Genomic DNA, 22,643 nt, shown 5'->3' on the forward strand with positions numbered 1-22,643 from the left:
CCCTTCTTGTTGTTTGAGCACTTTTTTAAAAATATCTATTCTTATCATCCAACTGTAAATAAAACCTTCGCTTTTTAATTCCATATGCTAGTTTTGCAAGTTCTACTGGTGTTCTTTGCTTAGTTTTTTCCTACTGAACTTGTGTATTTTATTGTGGTAGAAAGTGGGGCATCTATGTAATTGCAAATGGAAGAGTAAGATTAGTGGAGGTCCCTTATATAATATTAGGAGTTAATGAACTATGAGCTACTATTTATATTGATGAAGAATTTGATCATATCTTGTTAGTGATGACATTTAGTTGGCTAGCTTATCAGTGCTGCCGATTCGCTTGTAAAAAAAAACCTGGACTTCTTTTGAAGCATTTTGATAGTCAATTACTTAAATTCATATTCTTTTTCATATTGTAATGCCTGTAACAGTGAAAATGATTCATATTGGGATAAAGCTGTAACTGTGAATAATCTTAGCTTCGTTTCTTTGAAGGCTACTTCGAAAGAGCAAGAATGAATTTGTGCCAGAGAACAAGGATGATGGTGATTGAGATGAGGACGAAGAGGATGATGATGAACAAGATGGCGAAGACCAGGAAGAGGACGATGGGGCTGAAGGTGATCCTTCTGAGGATGAAAACGCTGAGGGAATGTGTAATATGTTGCAAGAAGAATATTTGTGTTAGTTACTTTTGGTTATTTGTAAATATTGAGGTGATTAAATATATTGGTGCTTTTCTATTTGTGATTTGTTTGGTGAATTTATAATATTATGATAATTTTGTATTCTTGCTCGATCATAATTGACAAACAACATAAAAAAATAAGTGTTATTACAACAGTTTTAAATTCAATGACATCGGTTTGGAAGCGTTGTCGTTAAGTGATATTACATCGGTCGAAAACCGTTGTTAAAATTGATGTTAAACATATATTACATCGGTTTTACACCGTTGCAAAATCGATGTCGTTGTGATATTACATCGGTCGAAAACCGTTGTTAAAATTGATGTTAAACATATATTACATCGGTTTTACACCGTTGCAAAACCGATGTCGTTGAGTGATATTACATCGGTTTTACATCGGTTACAAACCGATGTCGTTGAGTTGTATTACATCGGTTACAAACCGATGTCTAAAATGTCAGACCTTTTACAACGCCTTCATAGACATCAGTCGATTTTCTCATAGACATCGCCCACTAAATGATCAACTTTTCCACCGATGTCTATGACTGTATTTTGTCTATTTGTAGGTGCATTAAAAGATGATAACTTTCACCTTGCTTAGCATTCTATTGTCCTCAATCTATTAAGACTTTCTTTGCTCAGTATCTGGTCAACTTTGATTTAATGGAGCTACATCATTATCTAACATCCAATCATCATAACCTATCAGAACTTCCTCATTGCCTAGTATTCTATCAACCTTGACATGCTAAGACTTTAATTACACCTCATGTCAACTCCTTATTGGATATTTAATCGCCAAGTATCCGATCAATCATGATCCACTTGGACTTTTCTCCTATTAACTCTCTATTGGACTGCCGACCACCAAGTGTCTAGTCAACTGTGACCCACTTAGACTTCTCCACGATCAAATATCCAATTAATCTTGACCTATTTGACATTTCATTTAACCAACTAGCATATTGATCAAGCAACTCAAGCTTGGTCAACCGATCAACTTGATCAACATTAACCAGAGGTCGATTGCACCAATAATGTCAAGTGTCCAGCCCTCTATGACTCACTTGAACTTCATCCTTATCAACTACCTATTAGATTTTTAATTGTTAAATATTCAGTCAATCGTGACTCACTTAGACTTCTCCACTTGTCAACTCTCCATTGGACTTCTAACCACTATATGTCAGATCAACCGTGATTCATTTAGACTTTTTTTTATTAACTATATAATCGACTTTTAACTATTAAATATCTGATCAATCAAGACTCATTTGACTCCTTCATTTACCAACAACAATGATTTGTTTTCTCCCTTTCGTTAGTGAAAAACAGGGGCAAATCAAAGAATGACATGAGAGTGAGAGAAATTTAAGAATATAATCTCCATTTCTTATTTGCTCTTGTAAATGAATAAGAAAAATTACTACATAAAGACATAAATTCCTTGTGACTCATCTGCTTAAAACGGCATTTTAAAGGAAAAAAATGATTTGATTCTTCTATTTTCTCTCACTTTTTTTTAAAGAAAAGAGATTTTATAGTATGTCAAAACTGTTAAATATAATAATTTTAATTAAAATTATTATATTTAATAGTTGATTAAAAGTATTATATTTATGTAGTAATTCTGACTTGATCTACTAATTTTTACTGGTTAAAATTTTTATATTTAAGTCGTTAAAAAATATGGTTGAGCTTCAACGTCTTTTAGAATATATTTATATATATTTATATTCAACTTTTAAATAACATAAGCATATAACATTTTTAGCCATAATTAATTTTAAATTATATAATTGACTTTCCATGACCCACACAAACGACATTTAAAATTTCAAAATAAATCATATTTTATAGAGTATTAAATTTTCAAAAATTACTATTTAAACAAAAAGAATACAACCGATGCGGTGGAGTTGATCAACGAAGATGAGATGGGATGGGACGAACAAGTGAGATGAGACTGACTGAGATTTAATTTTTTTTTTGAATAGATTCCAAAACAACAAGGAGAATTTAAAAAAGGGCACATTTCTAATCGATTATAATTCCTCCCAATTGATTCAGGATCTATATTTTAAATTAGAACTGTCGATCAAAATCTATCATATAACGGGGTGGAATGGATTGATCCACTAACTTGATAAGTTGAAAAATCTTCTAATCCAACCCAATCCAAGATGAATTGAAGTGTGAAACAGGTCAACCCATGGACCTATCAAAATATCAAAATATTAAAAAAAAAAATATTAAAAATTTTAAGTTTGAATTACAACTTAAATTGATAAATTTGTATTATGATTTAGACGGATCAAGTCCACTAATCCATTGAATTTTTCTATTTTAATTTTAAAATTTAAAAATAAATAAATAAATTTTTAATTCAAATCCACCGTGAGCCAACCCCAAACGGATGGACCTAAGCGGATTAATTCATCTAAATCCATCTTAAAATAAATTGATAAAATTTCAACTCAATCTGTTTAAATTATTTGAATTATTTGATAGAACAGATCAATCCGATATATCCAATCTAAATTAATGACTATAGTTTAAATGACCTATCAAAAAACCTAAATCGATCGAACAATATACTTGAGAATATCAATGTCATTTTAAAAGAGGTTAGTGAGACGAAATACCCGGCCCTTTTGATTAAAAAAATTAAAAAAGAACGTCCCTTACGAGCGCCCATCCTTCATTTTCACCCTAGGAGACAAAAGAAAAGTAGAATTGCGAAAATCTTTTTGTCATCTTATTTATTAGTTTTCTTTCCTAACATGAAGCACAGCTCTTAAATAGATATTGAATCAAAACAATCACAAGTAGTTGATTATTTCGGATCAAACACTTTCAAGTTCTCACCGACCACAGAAAGAAAAAAAGAAGCCAAAGAAATGACTCTTACAAGTTTCTACTTCGATGGTACAGAAGAACTTTCTTCTTTGGGTAAGAAATTAACCTTGTATTAAATTGCTGTACAACAAAAAAAAGGCATAAGATAAAGTTCACCATCCTAATGATTCGACAATGCCATGCCTTAAATTTGTTCATTGCCTAAGATAATTAACCTTATCTACCCATAGAAAATAGCGACAAGTTTAAGTGATCCACACACAAGATCCAGCTCTCCAAACTCTTATCATCCTCAGATGACTGACTACAGAGTTATCAAGATTTTCCTCCTTTTGATGGCTGTTCAATTAACAAAGAAAATAGATTTCTTCAGTTAATAAGTTGTTTTTCAAGTTCAACAAAGCTTAGACTTTTAAAAATCATTTATCTTTTCCAAGGAAAACCCCACCAAAAACTGGCTTAGAAAGAACAAGAAGTTGGAGTTAAAAATGTCACCTTCTTAGGCATCTTAGAGATTGTGCCAGGGTTTACTGGTGTTGATGCTTTCAAAATCTGAAACGAACATAACAGGCTTTCATTTATAGTCAACATAGCACCTACATTATCAAATTCCCCACAATAGTTTGGAGCCGAAAAAATCGTGACTAATCTTCTGTGAGCAAAAAACTCGTATCCGTCCTCTACTACCTGTAAAAATCAACAACTTGACCACCGTCACCGAGTGTATAGAAGCGGAAACTTAAGCAACGAGGGAGGAAAACAAACACTCACTTGATGAGCTCGACAAATAAGATCAAGATCATTTTTCTCCAAAAACTCAACAAGCTTATCAGCACCAAAAGTTACTGAAACTCCTCGATCACTCTCACCCCACCCTTGCACTGCAGGATCAGGATCAGACCAAAGCAGGTCACATAGAATCCCATAGTCTGGAATCTCAGTCGGCCTTGGGATATTCCGGATATCATACATGTTTTGCAACTCGGGTGAAAGACCACCATGCATGCACAATATTTTTTCATCTATCAGGGCTGCAAATGGCAAGCAGTTGAAGCAATCACAAAATGTTTTCCATAGCCGAACATTAAATCTTCTTTTGCATTCATCATAAAAGCCATATACTCTATTGATTTTAGCATCTTCATGATTGCCTCTTAGAAGGAACACTTTGTCGGGATACTTTACTTTATAAGCTAGAAGCAAGCATATAGTTTCCAAGCTATATTTGCCCCTATCTACATAATCCCCAAGAAACAAATAAGATGAATGAGGGGGGAAGCCACCAATTTCGAACATCTTCAACAAGTCAATATATTGTCCATGTATATCACCTGCAATAAAAGTAACACTTCAAAGTTAGCTCTTCTGCAGCTTCTCAAACAAATTAATCAGGATAAAATATAAGATGGTGAAATTAGCATAGATTCCAAGACAGCATCACCATATAACAAATCAGGCACACATCGTTGGTGGGAAAGATCTTTCCTATAACAAAAGTGAACTGAAAGTTAAAATTGGAGAAGTTTGAACGATTATTTAGAATAGAAGTCATTTTTTGTGCACCAAATTGGTTTGTCAATCAAGAAGGCACAAAAGAGATTATATGGAAATCCCTGCAGATATTCCATATTTATCATTCACTTATTTGAGTTCGTTAATAAGAAATTTTGGGGCATGATAATGGTGAGTAGTTATCCCAAAATTGCCACCATAAAGAAATTAGTAATATAACAAAAGATCAAAAATTTCCATCAACTGTGGCAATTGTAGAACAAGAACAATCAAAAGAGAGCTCCTAGCAAGGAACTCATTTTTGCAAAAATTGAAAGCTGCAGAAAGAAAATGAGAAGCTAGAATATGTGAAATAATGACAAATAAAGGGGATGATGAAATAATCGGCATAACTGCGCCAACTGAAATCTATAGAGTGCATTTATCATTATACAGAAAAATGCATAACTTGATTGAGGAACATGGTTAGAATGTTGATTCTTAATGCACGCAATCAACCCTAAACCCTCCTGTCATCCAATCTAGTTTGCATAGAATCTCAACAAAGTTATCGGGATTCAAAAATATAAGCTAAAAGATATGCCTCCGCAAAGAAAATTAGCAGAACAAATCTTCAAAGATGAAATCAATGCAAACCAGTCGTCTTCACAATTTCTCTATATGCGATCATCCGATAAACCATATGGTTTACTAGTATCAATTCCCCTTTGACCAATAAAATACCGGAATTCTAGTCACTTTCTTTCCGTTTTTGAGCAATTGCCAATAAGGAGAAGAGAATTTTCTACATCCGATTGCACATAGATAGAGGGAGTGAATAATGGGAATTGACCGCAGATCTTGATGGGAGCGCGGAGCTCAAGGAGATTCGGCTGCGAGAGGAACACTTTCTTGGCCTCGACGCAGAGCTGCCGGATCTCCGCCTCAAAGAGCTGCACCTGCCGCCCGCCTCCGGTGAGCAGCCTCCTTATGACGTCGTCCAGCACAGGGCCATCCATGGCCCCAATCGAGGCCCTCGTCATCATCATCTTCGCTCCGTCGCGCCTCCTTCCGAGTACCCCAACTCCAAGACGGCGTCAGGCGACTCCTCCTCCGACCCCGAGGCTTCGCCCTCTCTGGATCTTGCGATCGTGGGCGGAAGCTTCGGAAAGTTCAGAGCTTTGAGCACGGCGACGACGACAAAGACGAGGCGGAAAACACGACGACCTTTTGCTATCGAGGAAAGAAAGCGCGTCGAAGCATCCTCGCCGTCCGATCAAGATTTCTGAAGCCTCCATCCGTCTGATTAAGCGCGTGGCGTGGGCGCACCCGCACACCGGATCATACGTAATCCGGTTCGGATATTTCATGGCACCTGCTTAACGCCACCCGAAACGTTTACCGCGGTGAAGAAAAGAGAGGGTCCTACGCACAACAAGTGAGTAGGAATGCGGGTAGGCAGCCAGTGTGATCTGACTTGTTTACCTCTTTGACACATAATTATAATTTGCTTCTCCAATTTTTTATATTTTTAACTCCCAACTGAAAATATACACGACACGACCTCATAGTTTTAATAATTTCCATCTTCCCCCATGATTTTTTTATTTGTTTCTTATTTCACCGGGAACCTTTCACATAAAATAAAATTATACTTTTGATTTTTCACATTTTTAGAATTTTAATTTAATTATCAAAATCTTTGTTTATTAATAAATACTCTGTCTGCCCCTCAAAAATTTTTTAAATTTTTTCACCGGGTACCTAATATAATAAAACACTTTTTCTCTAACATAATAGAAATAAATACTTTGGAGAGTAAGCTATAGAATTTTAGTTAAATTCTAACAACTAATTGGATACATTCTCTTAAGATGATTAATAATATTCAGCTTTTCCTTTTACTAGAAAGAAAAAAAAAACTCATAATAAAGAAAAATCTCTCTTGAATTTTAAATATTATTTAAAAAATGCCTTTGATATTCAAAAATCCTTAAAAGTTATACAGGAAATATCACAGTAATAGTGAAGCTAAGGAAACAAGGATGTAGATAAAAGTGGCATTTTGACAACATTGAAACTCAAAAGGAATTTTTTTGAAAAAAACAAACATGGGAAAGTGAAATTTTCTCTAATGACTCATAATCTGAAAGCTTCCTGTTGCAGGGAAGTTAATAGAAGAGTAGTTAAAGCATACTTCAATAAAAGGTCTCAACGGTCTATACGATCGATTTCATGATCATCTATAAAAAAATAAATCGAAAAATTATAATTAACCACTACCAAAAAAGACAAATCAGTTTATCAGCACACACAGATGCTAGTATTTTGTCATATCATTTTATCAGCACTTTACCGGACTAAATGTATCCAAAAAAAAAATGCAAAATCAAGAACTTGAACTTTCATAAGTTCCAATCTCATTTCATGACTAATTCTTGAACATTCTAACTTGGTGGGTGGGTCTAAGTAAGCATCGAAAGACAGTACTTACATATGGGTGGGTCTAAGGTAGCGTTTGGTTTCAGAGACAGAGACAGAGACACAAATACAGAGACAGAGTAGAAATTTTTGTCTCTGTCCCCGTTTGGTTTTGAAAGACAGATACAGAAATAGGATTTCTGTCTCCGTCTTTGTCTCCATTTCTGTCCACTGTAAAATTGGGGACATTGAAACGGAGACGAAGACAAAAACTACCCATCTCCGCTTCCGGCACCGTCGCGCCGCCGTCCGATCACCGCCGGCCGCCAGGCCAGGCGCGTTGGACGCGCAACTCGCCGGCGCTCCGGCCGGCGTCGGATTCCGGTCGAATTGTGGTGAAAATCCGATCGGAATCCGACCAAAAACAGAGCCCTACGCGCCCCAGCCACTGTTGGCCGGAATTCGACCGGATTCCGATCGAATTTCGGCTGAATCGGAGGCGGAGTCCGACCGCGGTCGACGTGCCCGGCGCCGGCGCGTCGACCGCGACCGGACTCCGACCCCGATTCGACCAGAATCCGACCGAATTTCGATCGAAATCAGCCAACAATGTCCCTGTCTCTGTATTACCAAACACGATACAGAGACCATTGTAAATGCGTCCCTGTCTCTACTGTATTTTTGTATTTCCATTTCTATATTTCTGTCTACTGTAAATCAAACGCAGCCTAAGTAAGCATCGAAAGACAGTACTTACATAAAGTTCAGTTCATCATTAAGTATTCTTGGCAAAGTGCAGTGTCTACAAAAGATAAACAGTGGAAAAAGGTCTACCAAAGGTATCAATCAAATCACTTGTAAGGACGGCAAGACATCACATTCATAGGGAGAAGCATAAATGAGGTTGCATGTAGAGTTTAAAAAATCCCTGTATTATAAATAGTTTTGGAACATTAATGTTTTAGAACTTAAATGGTAGTAGGATTGTGATGGTGATAATTGTCTTAGATAAAGGAACTTCTCAGGGTTATATTCTCTTAAATGTAAAAAGATCATTCTAATAATGGTCTTGATCGTGGTTGATCATAGTTTAAAATCTCATATTGTATCTGGCAACACGAGCGAAATATTTCATTCTGCCTATCGACCGACACAACGTCGACATCAGCACGCGGCTCCGCATTGGCCACGAAGGCATCGTGCAATCCCCGCGGCCACCACGAAGGCGACATGCATCCCTGTGGCCGTCGTAGAGGTTGCACGATCCCCTCGATAGCTACGACCGTTGTGGAGGAGTCGCGCATCCCACAACTAGACCCGACCTCAGGCCAGGTCTAGCCCAGACTTGTAATCGAGTCAACGGGCTTGGTACCCATTGACCTGGTTGCCCAGCCGAAACTTTAACGGGCATGATAGGGTGCCAGGTCGATTACGGTTCCAGCCCATTAAAAATCGTCAGTTTGAATTTTTTTTACCATTTAATCAATAGTTCTTACCTTTGAAGCCGCTGGTTCTAGCTGTTTGAGGTTTTTTTATATTTTTTTTACGATTAATATCATTTGATTTTTTTTATCAATGGCTACGATTTAGTATCTGTTACTCTTCAAACTCTAAAAATAGAATGCTCATTTATTGTTTCCACACACATTTTCTCTACTCTCATTCTCAATTCTGCAATCTCTATGCGCTTTCGACTCCAATTCTATATGTTTTCAACTTCCACTTTCGATTACAATGGAAGGAGATAGAGGAGCTCCGTTATCTCGATCTCAGAACGATAAGGAAATAGTGAATTCAAATGAGAAGCTCAATATTCAATCCACCGATGATGAGATCGAGCAACTTTCGATACCTGAAACATAAAAAAGTACCAATGCAATCACTTCTAAGGTTCAAGAAGTTCCTTTTTTAAAATCTTCTATTTTTATTGAACATTTTGAAAAGGTCATTCTTTCGTTAAGAGAATTGCGTATAAAATGTAAACACTGTAGTGTTTTCTATAAATTCTAAACTGATGGCGGCTATGGGTCGTTGAAACGACACGTAGAAACAAAGCATGCGTCATAATATAGAATCAATCATGCTCAAACATAATTATCTAGATTTTTCACAAGTGGAAGTACTGATTTTGATTTATTTTTATACTCCGATAATAAATTAAAAGAAGCATTAGCTAGATTTGTTTCCGTAGAATATCTTTCATTTATGTTTGTATTTAAATGCATTTTTGAAAATTTTTGTAAAGAACCTCTAATCCATTTGCAAAATGTGTTCCTAGAACTACACTTATTCATACATCGATTGGTAAAACGTGTTCCTAAAACTATACTTACTTGTATAATTAAAAATTAATAAAATAAGAAAGAAAAAAATTTAATTAAAGAATTTAATAAATTAAATAATAAAATTTCTTTATGTTTCAATATTTAGAGCGATCATTAGCAAACATATTCGTATATGAGTATCACTTGTAATTGAATCGATAACTCCTGAAATATCCAAAAAAGATTATTAGTTGATAGAGTTTTTGAGAAATCACATACTGTTCACAATATCACACAATTATTATATTTAATTTTAGAAGAATATAGTTTAACTTATAAAATATTTTCAATATCATTTGATAATACTAATTTTAACACCGTTAGTATTTATGAACTAAAATTTATATGTAACCTATTATTGGTGGTTTATTTTATTGATGAACTAAAATTTATATGTAACCTATTATTGATGGTTTATTTTTTTCATATTCATTATGTATGTCATATTTTAAATTTATGTGTTCTAAATGAATTAAGAATTAAAAAAATTTTATTAAACCAATTAGAACTATTATTTCTTATTTATGATTGCATCCATCTATAATAAAAAAATAGAGTAGATTTTATTAAAAAAATGATAAATCCCAATCAGTCTCATGGACTCAATCCCTGGAAGTGGCCGGCCCGGTCCCACGAAAATTTTCCACCGACCACCAGGGTAAATCGGGAAGTGCATATGACGGCCAATCCAGATGCCCAGCATCCTTTGATTGCGTTCTCCATTTGGAAGAAAATTCTTGCAAATATGCCGCAGCTGGGGATCGAACCGCGGGTCTCTGGGTCACAACCCGGATGTCCTACCGTTGCACCATTACCCCGGGGACATAGAGTAGATTTTATAAAATTAATAGAATGCGATCTAATAAATTTACCAACATATGATATATTACTTTCACATCTTAATCATGGGTAAATATAAGAAAACAAGTCCGAAAAACTCATCTCAAAAGAAGAAATCTATTTATTGCCCAACCGCTTGATACCTTATAATCATCCATAGCTCACTCTATAAATCATGCATCAAAATGAACATTGATTGACTTTATAATATCAAACAAAACTATGATAAGTAACTTACCTTAAAGAAAGGAGACGACAAGAACTTGATCCAATTTCTTCCAATCACCAAAACAATCCAAGATTCATAACTTAATTGTCACGCCCCGGGAGATGGCTAACCGATAATTTCGACAGCATCTCCCCTGTAACAATTGCAATTCCCTGTATACATATATGACAAGAAGGCCTACAAGGCCACAAATAAGCCTACACGGCTACAATCCATAAACATAACAAAACTAAATCACAAGTACTAAAACTGAAATAATAACCAACTATTATTCTATAGCATGCATACCACAAACCGAAACATATATATATGAAAATCCATAAGATAGATCAAGTTCTGAAACATATCTATCGATAACATAATAAAACCAAAACCAAAGAGACGACATCATCTCGATAGGAGACGCAGCTCCAAACTGACATCAACCTGAAAAGAATGAAATCAACGGGGTGAACTCAACGAACTCAGCGGATATCTAGTAGACATGTATAGTAAACTATCCCTAGCAGTAATACTCATACTAGTACAGTCTCCTGAAAAGAATAGTAAGAAATGCAAAACTGAAAAGCATGGAAGAACTGTACATACCAGAATCACCTACCAATGCATCAGGCCTCCTGTATGTGCATGTCAAACATATGCAACAACAAAAATGCAGCAAGCATAAGTGCAATCCATGCAGTATGCACATGATGCAATGACATGGTCACCCCTGACGTCAGTCAGCCACCGTCATCACGATGGTGAGGTCGAGTGGGTAGGGCTATGACAACTGTGCACTCTGCCATCACTGCTCCTGAGTGACCGAGTGGACAGGATGCTGTCGGAGTACACCTATCCTCCTGCCCCAAGTCATATGGGGGAGCAAAGCTCTCATCTCCTCGTCTCATATTGCGAAGGAGGGATCCCTGTCATGCTACCACGCTGCGGAACCACTACCCCTGAGGGAAGGGATCTAAGGAGAAACATTGGAAGCAAAAGAGGAGGCAAAGAACTTTCAAGGTTTTTGATTTCTTCTTTCTTTCTTCCTCTCTTTTCTCTTTTTCTCTTTTGGCCGAGAGGTGCTAATGGTGTTTTCATCACCATGTGGTCAAGGAAAAGGATCTAAGGCAAGGGTTGGGAGGTTTTGGAGGAAGCAACAAGGTTCCAAGAGGACAACAAGACAAAAGAGTTTTTCTTTTCTCTTTTGTAGGGTAAACTCTAAGAACTTTAGGAACTAAAGGGTAAGTTCCCTCACCTGCGATATAATGGCCCTAAGATGTGGATTTATGTGGTTGTTTTATTTTGATGATGAAGACTTATGATAAACTCAAATTTTTATAAGTTTGGCTATGCTTTGTTTAAAGGTTTTTAAGGCATGTTTTGGAACAAACTATATGTCTATGTGATCTATGATTATGTTTAGGAATAAATTTGGTTTTTATGTGGTTAGAAACTTAGTGTTTCAAGAGGTTTAAGTTTCGGCCAAAGGTAAACTAAATGTTTTAAGTTATGTTTTAAAAACCTAACCATGCTTGTAAAAGTTATATGAGGATTCATGTGGCTAAATATAACCAAGGGATCATGATTTTAGGGTTTCGGCCAATAGGTGAAATTATGGTTTTAATTATGTGCTAATCTAACCATAGTTGAAAATATTATAGGAAGATATTTCATAATGGTCTAGGTATGTGTCCATTTGTTGTAAAACCCAAGATTTTATGTTTTAAAGGGGTTCGACCATGAACATGAAGAAAGCTTAAAGTTATGTTTTTGATTTCAATTACCATGTGAGGAACTCCTAATATTTAATATTATTTAGGGTCCCAAGTGATTGAATCTAGAACTAACCAAGGGTGACCTTGGTGAATCAAGTTTCGGCCATAAGAGGAATTAGGGTTTAGAATATGTTTTAAACTTAACCATGAATGCAAATTCCTATTTGATGTTGTTTATGTGGATTAGGGTGTCATGTGATAGAACCTAATCTAGGGATTTCATGGTCAAGAGGTTCGGCCAAGTAAGAAATTAGGGTTTCATGGGGTACTCTAGCAAAGAAATGGTGACATGGGTTAAGTAATGGTTTACCATGTGATAGGGTACAATTAATTAGCTTAAAACCATGTTTCTTATCCTTAATGTTTCGGCCAAACATGAAACTTAGGGTTTGATTCATGCTAAGAATTTAACTAGGGTTACAGGTAATGGGTTAAGATGGTTTAAAGGTCATGTGGTTAAACTTTAACCTAGGCTTGTTCATGTATGAGTTTCGGCCCAATCATGATAAGGTATGAAGGTTTATGGTTTAGGCTAAAAACCTAAGAAACCTTATAAGGACTCGGCTAACTCTAGGAAATTAGGGTTTAGCTGGGTTAGGGTTTCAAGTAAGATTAACCATGATTAGTTGTAGCTAGACATGGGTAAATGTTAAATGGAATGAGTTTATGTAACATGGTAGAGGAAACCAATAAGTTTTGTTCAACCATATGAGATATAGGTTTTGGTTGAATAAGGGTTTCCGAGGATGTCATATATGATGTTAAGTGATCTCATGCTAATGTTAGATAATGTATCATGTATGATAATAAATATTTAAATGTTCATCATGTTATATGAATGATGAAAGGATAAGGAACATTCAAAATGGAAAAAGAAAAACAAAACATGTTTTTACTTTAATGCATGGCTTGTACCGGACCCTGAAGTACGTAAGTGAAGGTGGTCCAAGGGATGGGCTCCAATACGCCCCTAGGTTGAAGTACGGGTGAAGACCTAGGTCGAAGGACGGGTGAAGACCTAGTTCCCTAGTGGGTTCGGGATTTGCTACCCCGGATCTATTAGGGATGCGCGCAAAATGATGAATGAATGGGTACAAGCCGGGGACCCCAAACAACGAATATGATTATGTTTATCTAATATGTTAATGTATTTTGAAAAGACATTTGTTATCATGTTGAATGCATATGATATGAATGATATGAATGTTAAGGTAAATGAATGTTAACATGTTTACACAATGTTAATGTGCTTCTATGATATATGTTAGAGATGTTATGTCTCTGTGACGTTCGGATTTTGTGAGTAGAAAAGGAACTTACTAAGCCTTGTGCTTATAGATTCTTTCTTATATTGCAGATCCAATTAACAGGCACTGAGCAAGGGAAGCAGCGGGAGAGGCTGAACTGATGTGTGTGGTGGTGACTTGACAGAGTCCTGGCGATGCGAAATTTTATATGTGCATGCTGGTTGTGGTTTTGTTGGAAAACTGTCATGTTTAATTGTTTTCTGATTAAAACTTATCATCTAGACATTTCTTGCAAACTATGCTTATTTATCATATAAGAAATCTCTACTATGTTATAATGTTTCCGCTGCAAAGTTTTGAGATTTTCGTATATGGTATTGATATGTATGAAAGAAAGATTAACTGTAGCGTCCGTCTAGGCCACGTAAGGGCGGGCGTTACAGATTGGTGGCTTGTACCCATTCATTCATCATCTTGCTAGGCCTGTACTTTAGACCATCGGCCTAGGGGCATCCTGAAGCCCATCCCTTACTAGGTACACCAAACCGTCGACCTAGGGGAACTAGGTCAGTACACCAGTCGACCTAGGGGCACTAGGTCCGTACACCAGACCATCGACCTAGGGCACCTTGGAGCCCATCCCTTGGACCACCTTCACCCCGTCCTTCGGTGTCCGGTACAAGCCATGCATTAAAGTAAAATAATGATGTACATGCTTTTCTTCATTTTTTTATCATGAATGTTCCTTTTATTTCTTTGTCATAGCATCATGAACATTCATGCATCATTTTCATTTCATTTCATTAGCATGTTACATCATAGCATAAACCCATTTTAACGCCTTGGCACGGGATAAGAACATAACATTATCATAGTTAACATCCTCGAAACCCTTATTCAACCAAAAACCTAATCCTTATAAGGTTGGTTAAAATTTATAGGTTTCCTTTACCATGTCACATAACCTTATTCCATTTAACATCTACCCATGTTTAGCTTCAACTAACCATGGTTAATCATACTTGAAACCCTAACCCAGCTAAACCCTAATTTCTTAGAGTTAGCCGAATCCTCCTAGGGTTCTTAGGCTCTTAGCTTAAACCATCATTAATGAACTTGTTTGGAAACCCTAATCGACCAAACCAGTAGGTTTAATCGATCAGATGATCGTTTAGGATCCCCTACAATCGATCGGATGATCGATCAAATGTTGTAATTCACTTTTGTCACAGTAAGCTTCTTAATCGATCGAGGGATCGATTACACTTCTCTGTAATCGATCAAGAGATCGATTACGCCTTCCTTAATCGATCCAGTGATCGATTAAATGACGTAAATGTTTTCCTCAGTAAACCGAATAATCGATTCAGAGATCGATTACACAGTCACGTAATTGACCAAGTGGTCGATTACAAGCCTTCCTAGTCGATCAAGAGATCGATCAACATCACTTAAACCCTTAACCTCTAAAACATGATTTAAGAACCAAGGGCTGAAACTCAGCTTCACGGAAACCCTAGGTTTCTTTAAACACATGAAAGCTAATTTACTCAATGACATCATAAACCAAATAATTCATTTAACATGTATTAAGTCATCTTTAGGTTTTAAACTCATTCCTTAGGTTCCATAACCTATCTTGGCCGAATGTTCCATTTAGGGTTTACCTTTGGTTGGTTTTGAATCTAACCACAAGAACTCTAGATCATGTAAAATACATTACCAAGCATCTAGAACATGGATTAGGTTTTAAAAAAATCATCATCTATACTTAATCATGCATTGGCCGAAACATTCAAAAAAGTTCTTCATGACTTTTGCAACACAAAACATAACACATGAGAAAACATTCATGAAACCATAACATAACAAATATGTTGCAGGTGAGGGGAACTTACTTAGGTTCTTGAGTCCTTAAACTTTTACCCTAATCAAAAGAGGATGAAGCCCTTCAACCCTTTGGTTCTTCCCTAACTTCAAACCTTCCCTTAACCTCCTAGTCCTTGCCTTAGGTTCTCCACCTTTGGAAGCTTGATGGATGGTGGAAGCCTTCCCAAACCTCTCGGCCACAAGGGGAAAAAGAGGGCTTTAAGGCTCTCGGCCAAGGAAAAGAGAGGGAGGGAGTGAGATGGTTTTTGGTGAGGAACGAGAGGAAATGAGATTTGGGTGAGGAAATAGCTTTTATAAAGAGGAGAGGGGAGTTTCAAGTGGAGTTTGCAACTCCCTTCATTAATACCCATAAATAGAAATCATGGTGCCTTGAAACTTAAAAAAACTTCAAGAAAGGATTTATTTTCGGTGAGGGAGAGAAGTAAAGAGAAAAGGAGGTTACAAATTTATATTTGTAACTCCTTTCTTCATAGTAAATGGGGGTGATGTCACCTATGTCCCACTACTTTTAAATACATTTTTTCCTTATACCTCTATTAGATATTCTTGCTAGAACTTGTGGTTAACTCATGCTTCCTTAGGCTTGCCACTTTGCATGAGGTCCAAGGTTCAATCCTTGGCACCTCCATTTCTTTTTTCTTTTTCTTTTGGCAAAGCCCACATAAGAGAGTCCATTATTTGTTATCCATTACATAAGCCCCTTTTCACTTCCTTTGTCATTGGTTAAGCCCATATAAGGGTTAAGACCATTATGAGAACATTGAACCCATAGAACCCATTAGGATACATCCTACTAATGGTCTATTTAGGGTAGAAGCCCATTTTGTATTAAATGCCAATTTAGTATTTCTTTTCTATCCTAAATTATTTTTCATAATCTTAGCCATCATTTATCAATATTTAAGGAAAATATTGAAGCCTTTTGTGGGGTGTTACAATTCCCCCTTCCTTATAAAAAGTTCGTCCTCGAACTTTAGAATAACTTCGGTACTTTTGTTTCTTATTGCCCTCATATTCCTTAGGTGGCTTCTTTGAACTTATTGACTTTGCCACAGGACCTTTGCTAAGGCTACCCCTTTGTTCCTTAGCCTTTTGACCTCTCGATCTAGTATCTAAATAGATCGACTTTCATAACTTAAGTCCTCTTGATCTTGCAATCTAAAGCTTATGGTGGCATATCTATCTTCTTTGGGAAAGGCGTAGAGACGAACGATTATGTCGCTCTAGTATCCAATACTACAGTAGCATGCTGACAGAAAATAAATAATCTAACCTGTCGAAGCATTCGCCACATCCTCATTGGTAAGAGAGAAAACCCTTGCATTTGTCATAACTGGAGGGGGCCTCCAACCTCCCTTGGCTTATTTGGGGACCTTCCAGTGCAGCCTGCATATAATGCAGTTGTGCAGGTGCATTCTGATACTGCATTTGTTGCGGAGGGGGTGCCTGAACTTTGGTAGGGCAGTCCTTGACTCTATGCCCTTCCAGTCCACAGCCGAAGCATCTATTCGTGCCCTTGTGGCACACCCCAGGATGCATCCTCCCACATGTGGTACACATAGGGATCTTGGGCTGCTTGTGCGCTGGACCATCTTTAGAGTTGTTCATTTGCTTCTTCTTACCATTGTGGTTTCCTTCCCCTGTATTCTGAGTTTTCTGTCCCCCTAACTGGGATTGACTCTTTCCTTCATTCAGCGCCTTCTTTTGCTTATTAATATTGTTCAAGTAGTGCTCGGTAATCAAGGCACTACTGAACAGTTCCTCGGCGGTCTGCGGTTTATCAACACCGCCAGCCACGTTCAGAGCTATCTCAGGTCGGAGCATTTTCAGCATGAGTCTGACCCTTTCTCCTTCCGTACCGACCAACTCGGGACATAGGCGAGCTAGCCGGTTAAATCTCTTAACAGCCTCGCTAACTGACAGCTCTCCTTGTCGGAACTCCGTGAATTCATCATAATGCTTGTTGGTCACTCGTTTATGGAAGAATTCATCAAAGAATTCTGATTCGAAGTCCGTCCACCTCATCTCATTCATGGGTCTCTTAGCCTTAACCCTATCCCACCACATTCTGGCATCACCAGAAAGGCAGAATGACACACACTTGACCTTTTCGTGCTCCGGCCAGTCCAGCAGCTCCACAATACTCTCCACAGTTTTGAACCAGGCCTGAGCATCCCACGGTTCACCAGCACCCGAGAAGGTTTCTGGCTTCAGTCGCTGCCACTGAATTAAATAAGCTTCCGGTCGCATTCCAGGGGCAAGACCGGCCGGGGGTGCTGGGGTAGCCGGAGGTGCTACAGGTATCATGGGCTGGTTCGCCGGTGGAGGGGTAGCATTCCCTTGCTGATTCATTAAAGTATTGATGGTCTGCTGCTGCTTAGTGATCTGACGCTGGAGTTCAGCCACGAGGTGCGTCAGGTCAGGCTGGTTTGCGGTTTCATTTGTTCTGTTACCTCTTCTAGCCATGTTTTCTAATAACAAGTAGCTAGTCTAAGTTCATTGTCGTTTTCCTTAATTCATATGCATTGTAAGGGTATCAGAGCCGTTGCCATCTCACTACACACACATCAAGCCTGCATCCTGCCGCTTCCAAGTAAGTAAGAAATTTATGCTTACTGCATTTAATGCTTTAATGATAATGCTATGTTTGAATAAAACATACAAGATGGAAGCATGTTCTTACCTTAGAAAGGAATAAGGTACATAGGAAGATACTTAAATCTTACCTTACAATGCATATGAATTAAGGAAAACGACAATGAACTTAGACTAGCTACTTGTTATTAGAAAACATGGCTAGAAGAGGTAACAGAACAAATGAAACCGCAAACCAGCCTGACCTGACGCACCTCGTGGCTGAACTCCAGCGTCAGATCACTAAGCAGCAGCAGACCATCAATACTTTAATGAATCAGCAAGGGAATGCTACCCCTCCACCAGTGAACCAGCCAGTTATACCAACAGCACCTCCGGCTACCCCGTACCCCCCCGGTTGGCTCTGTCCCTGGAATGCGACCAGAAGCCTATCTGATCCAGTGGCAGAGACTGAAGCCAGAAACCTTCTCGGGTGCTGGTGAACCGTGGGATGCTCAGGCCTGGTTCAAAACTGTGGAGAGTATTGTGGAGCTGCTGGACTGGCCGGAGCATGAAAAGGTCAAGTGTGTGTCATTCTGCCTTTCTGGTGATGCCAGAATGTGGTGGGATAGGGTTAAGGCTAAGAGACCCGTGAATGAGATGAGGTGGACGGACTTCGAATCAGAATTCTTTGATGAATTCTTCCATATGCGAGTGACCAACAAGCATTATGATGAATTCACGGAGTTCCGACAAGGAGAGCTGTCAGTTAGCGAGGCTGTTAAGAGATTTAACCGGCTAGCTCGCCTATGTCCCGAGTTGGTCAGTACGGAAAGGAGAAAGGGTCAGACTCATGCTGAAAATGCTCCGACCTGAGATAGCTCTGAACGTGGCTGGCGGTGTTAATAAACCGCAGACCGCCGAGGAGCTGTTCAGTAGTGCCTTGATTACTGAGCACTACTTGAACAATATTAATAAGCAAAAGAAGGCGCTGAATGAAGGAAAGAGTCAAGCCCAGTTAGGGGGACAGAAAACTCAGAATACAGGGGAAGGAAACCACAATGGACAAGAGGAAGCAAGTGAACAACTCTAAAGATGGTCCAGCGCACAAGCAGCCCAAGATCCCTATGTGTACCACATGTGGGAGGATGCATCCTGGGGTGTGCCACAAGGGCACGAATAGATGCTTCGGCTGTGGACTGGAAGGGCATAGAGTCAAGGACTGCCCTACCAAAGTTCAGGCACCCCCTCCGCAACAAATGCAGTATCAGAATGCACCTGCACAACTGCATTATATGCAGGCTGCACTGGAAGGTCCCCAAATAAGCCAAGGGAGGTTGGAGGCCCCTCCAGTTATGACAAATGCAAGGGTTTTCTCTCTTACCAATGAGGATGTGGCGAATGCTTCGACAGGTTAGATTATTTATTTTCTGTCAGCATGCTACTGTAGTATTGGATACTAGAGCGACATAATCGTTCGTCTCTACGCCTTTCCCAAAGAAGATAGATATGCCACCATAAGCTTTAGATTGCAAGATCAAGAGGACTTAAGTTATGAAAGTCGATCTATTTAGATACTAGATCGAGAGGTCAAAAGGCTAAGGAACAAAGGGGTAGCCTTAGCAAAGGTCCTGTGGCAAAGTCAATAAGTTCAAAGAAGCCACCTAAGGAATATGAGGGCAATAAGAAACAAAAGTACCGAAGTTATTCTAAAGTTCGAGGATGAACTTTTTATAAGGAAGGGGGAATTGTAACACCCCACAAAAGGCTTCAATATTTTCCTTAAATATTGATAAATGATGGCTAAGATTATGAAAAATAATTTAGGATAGAAAAGAAATACTAAATGGGCATTTAATACAAAATGGATTCTACCCTAAATAGACCATTAGTGGGATGTATCCTAATGGGTTCTATGGGTTCAATGTTCTCATAATGGTCTTAACCCTTATATGGGCTTAACCAATGACAAAGGAAATGAAAATGGGCTTATGTAATGGATAACAAGTAATGGGCTATGTGGGCTTTGCCAAAAAAAAAAAAAAAAAGAAATGGAGGTGCCAAGGATTGAACCTTGGACCTCATGGAAAGTGGCAAGCCTAAGAAGCATGAGTTAGCCACAAGTTCTAGCAAAATTGCTGAAAAGGATAAGGGAAAATGCTATTTAAAAGTAGGCAAGTGACAGACACTTGGGTGCCTTTACTTCATGAGTTAGTGAGAATTTAATGAAAGAAGTTGAAAGGTTGGGAATTAATGGACATGTTAATGAGGATTTATGAAAGGAGTTGCCAAATGGAGTTGTAACTCCTCTCCACTCCCCTTTATAAAATCCTCACCCTCTCATTTCCTCACCACCAAAAACCATCTCACTCCCTCCCTCTCTTTTCCTTGGCCGAGAGCCTTGGAGAGCCTTAAAGCCCTCTTTTTCCCTTGTGGCCGAGAGGTTTGGGAAGGCTTCCACCATCCATCAAGCTTCCAAAGGTGGAGAACCTAAGGCAAGGACTAGGAGGTTAAGGGAAGGTTTGAAGTTAAGGAAGAACCAAAGGGTTGAAGGGCTTCATCCTCTTTTGATTAGGGTAAAAGTTTAAGGACTCAAGAACCTATGTAAGTTCCCCTCACCTGCAACATATTTGTTATGTTATGGTTTCATGAATGTTTTCTCATGTGTTATGTTTTGTGTTGCAAAAGCCATGAAGAACCTTTTTGAATGTTTCGGCCAATGCATGATTAAGTATAGATGATGATTTTTAAAACCTAATCCATGTTCTATATGCTTGGTAACGTATTTTACATGATCTAGAGTTCTTGTGGTTAGATTCAAAACCAACCAAAGGTAAACCCTAAATGGAACATTCGGCCAAGATAGGTTATGGAACCTAAGGAATGATTTTTAAACCTAAAGATGGCTTAATACATGTTAAATGAATTATTTGGTTTATGATGCCATTGAGTAAATTAGCTTTCATGTGTTTAAAGAAACCTAGGGTTTCCATGAAGGTGAGTTTCAGCCCTTGGTTCTTAAATCATGTTTTAGAGGTTAAGGGTAAGGGTTTCGAGGATGTTAGCCATGATAATGTTATGTTCTTATCCCGTGCCAAGGCGTTAAAATGGGTTTATGCTATGATGTAACATGCTAATGAAATGAAATGAAAATGATGCATGAATGTTCATGATGCTATGACAAAGAAATAAAAGGAACATTCATGATAAAAAAATGAAGAAAAGCATGTACATCATTATTTTACTTTAATGCATGGCTTGTACCGGACACCGAAGGACGGGGTGAAGGTGGTCCAAGGGATGGGCTCCAAGGTGCCCTAGGTCGATGGTCTGGTGTACGGACCTAGTGCCCCTAGGTCGATGGTCTGGTGTACGGACCTAGTGCCCCTAGGTCGACGGTCTGGTGTACGGACCTAGTGCCCCTAGGTCGACGGTCTGGTGTACGGACCTAGTAAGGGATGGGCTTCAAGATGCCCCTAGGCCGATGGTCTAAAGTACGGGCCTAGCAAGATGATGAATGAATGGGTACAAGCCGGGGACACCCAAAAATGATGAAATGATTATGTTTAACTATTATATGATATGTTTTCAAAAAGCATCCTAAATGTTTATGCACATGATTATATGCTTATGAAATGCTAAAGATGAATACATGATTATATGCTTAAGAAATGCTAAGATGAGTTCATGATTATATGCTCATGTCAATATCATGTTCATGTAAATACCATGTTTATGTAAATGCTAAACGTTGATTAAATGCTATGTTTCATGTGACGATGGGATTTTGTGAGTAGGAAAGGAGCTTACTAAGCCTTGTGCTTATAGATTCTTTCTTATGTTGCAGATCCAAATAGAAGTCACTAAGCTAAGGGAAGCAGCAGGAAAGGGCTGATAAAGATGTGTGTGGTGGTGACTTGGCAGAGATCCTGGCAATCTAATGATTATGAATTTTATATTGCATGCTTAAATGTCTGGATGTTTTCTATGATTGAATGTTTATGACATGCTAAGAAGTTTCTAACTAGAACTTGATATCTGGACAATACATGCACCATAGGTTTTGTTTATCACATATGAAATCCCTGTTATGAAATATGTTTTATGTTTCCGCTGCAAAGTTTTCATGGTTTTCGTATGTGGTCTCTTTATGAATGAATGAAATAGAGTAACTGTAGTGTCCGTCTAGGCCCACGTAAGGGCGGGCGTTACAATTGATCAATCAACTCCACTAGTCTAGTTTGGATTACACTTAATCCAACTTGATCATCACTTGAATCTAATCCTCTTGGTTCATCATATGAACCTAATCTCCACCTAATTGTC

General features: G+C 38.1%; 1 protein-coding gene and 1 pseudogene across 2 annotated transcripts; one reads left to right on the top strand and one right to left on the bottom strand.

Moving 5' to 3' along the window:
- Positions 1 to 3,493: 3,493 nt before the first annotated feature.
- On the bottom strand, positions 3,494 to 6,222 carry LOC141826679 (serine/threonine-protein phosphatase PP1-like). 2 transcript variants are annotated; one of them, XR_012601648.1, is made up of 5 exons: positions 5,889 to 6,222; positions 4,316 to 4,875; positions 4,040 to 4,231; positions 3,786 to 3,883; positions 3,494 to 3,752 (listed from the first exon to the last, which is right to left on the bottom strand). XR_012601648.1 is itself a non-coding variant. In XM_074713953.1 (4 exons), exons 1-4 carry the CDS (start codon positions 6,082 to 6,084, stop codon positions 3,860 to 3,862), a joined length of 972 nt encoding a protein of 323 aa, XP_074570054.1. In that variant the 5' UTR covers positions 6,085 to 6,222; the 3' UTR covers positions 3,494 to 3,859. The 2 variants fall into 2 exon arrangements, 1 of the variants encoding a protein (XP_074570054.1); XM_074713953.1 differs by having other exon boundaries at positions 3,494 to 3,883.
- A 12,948-nt stretch (positions 6,223 to 19,170) lies between these two features.
- LOC141826261 (uncharacterized) lies at positions 19,171 to 19,887 on the top strand (annotated as a pseudogene).
- Positions 19,888 to 22,643: the final 2,756 nt, after the last annotated feature.

The sequence above is a fragment of the Curcuma longa genome, chromosome 4, assembly GCF_044706935.1.
Source record: "Curcuma longa cultivar G26 ecotype Majalengka, Jawa Barat chromosome 4, ITB_CL_G26_1.1, whole genome shotgun sequence".
NCBI classification, from domain to species: Eukaryota; Viridiplantae; Streptophyta; class Magnoliopsida; order Zingiberales; family Zingiberaceae; genus Curcuma; species Curcuma longa.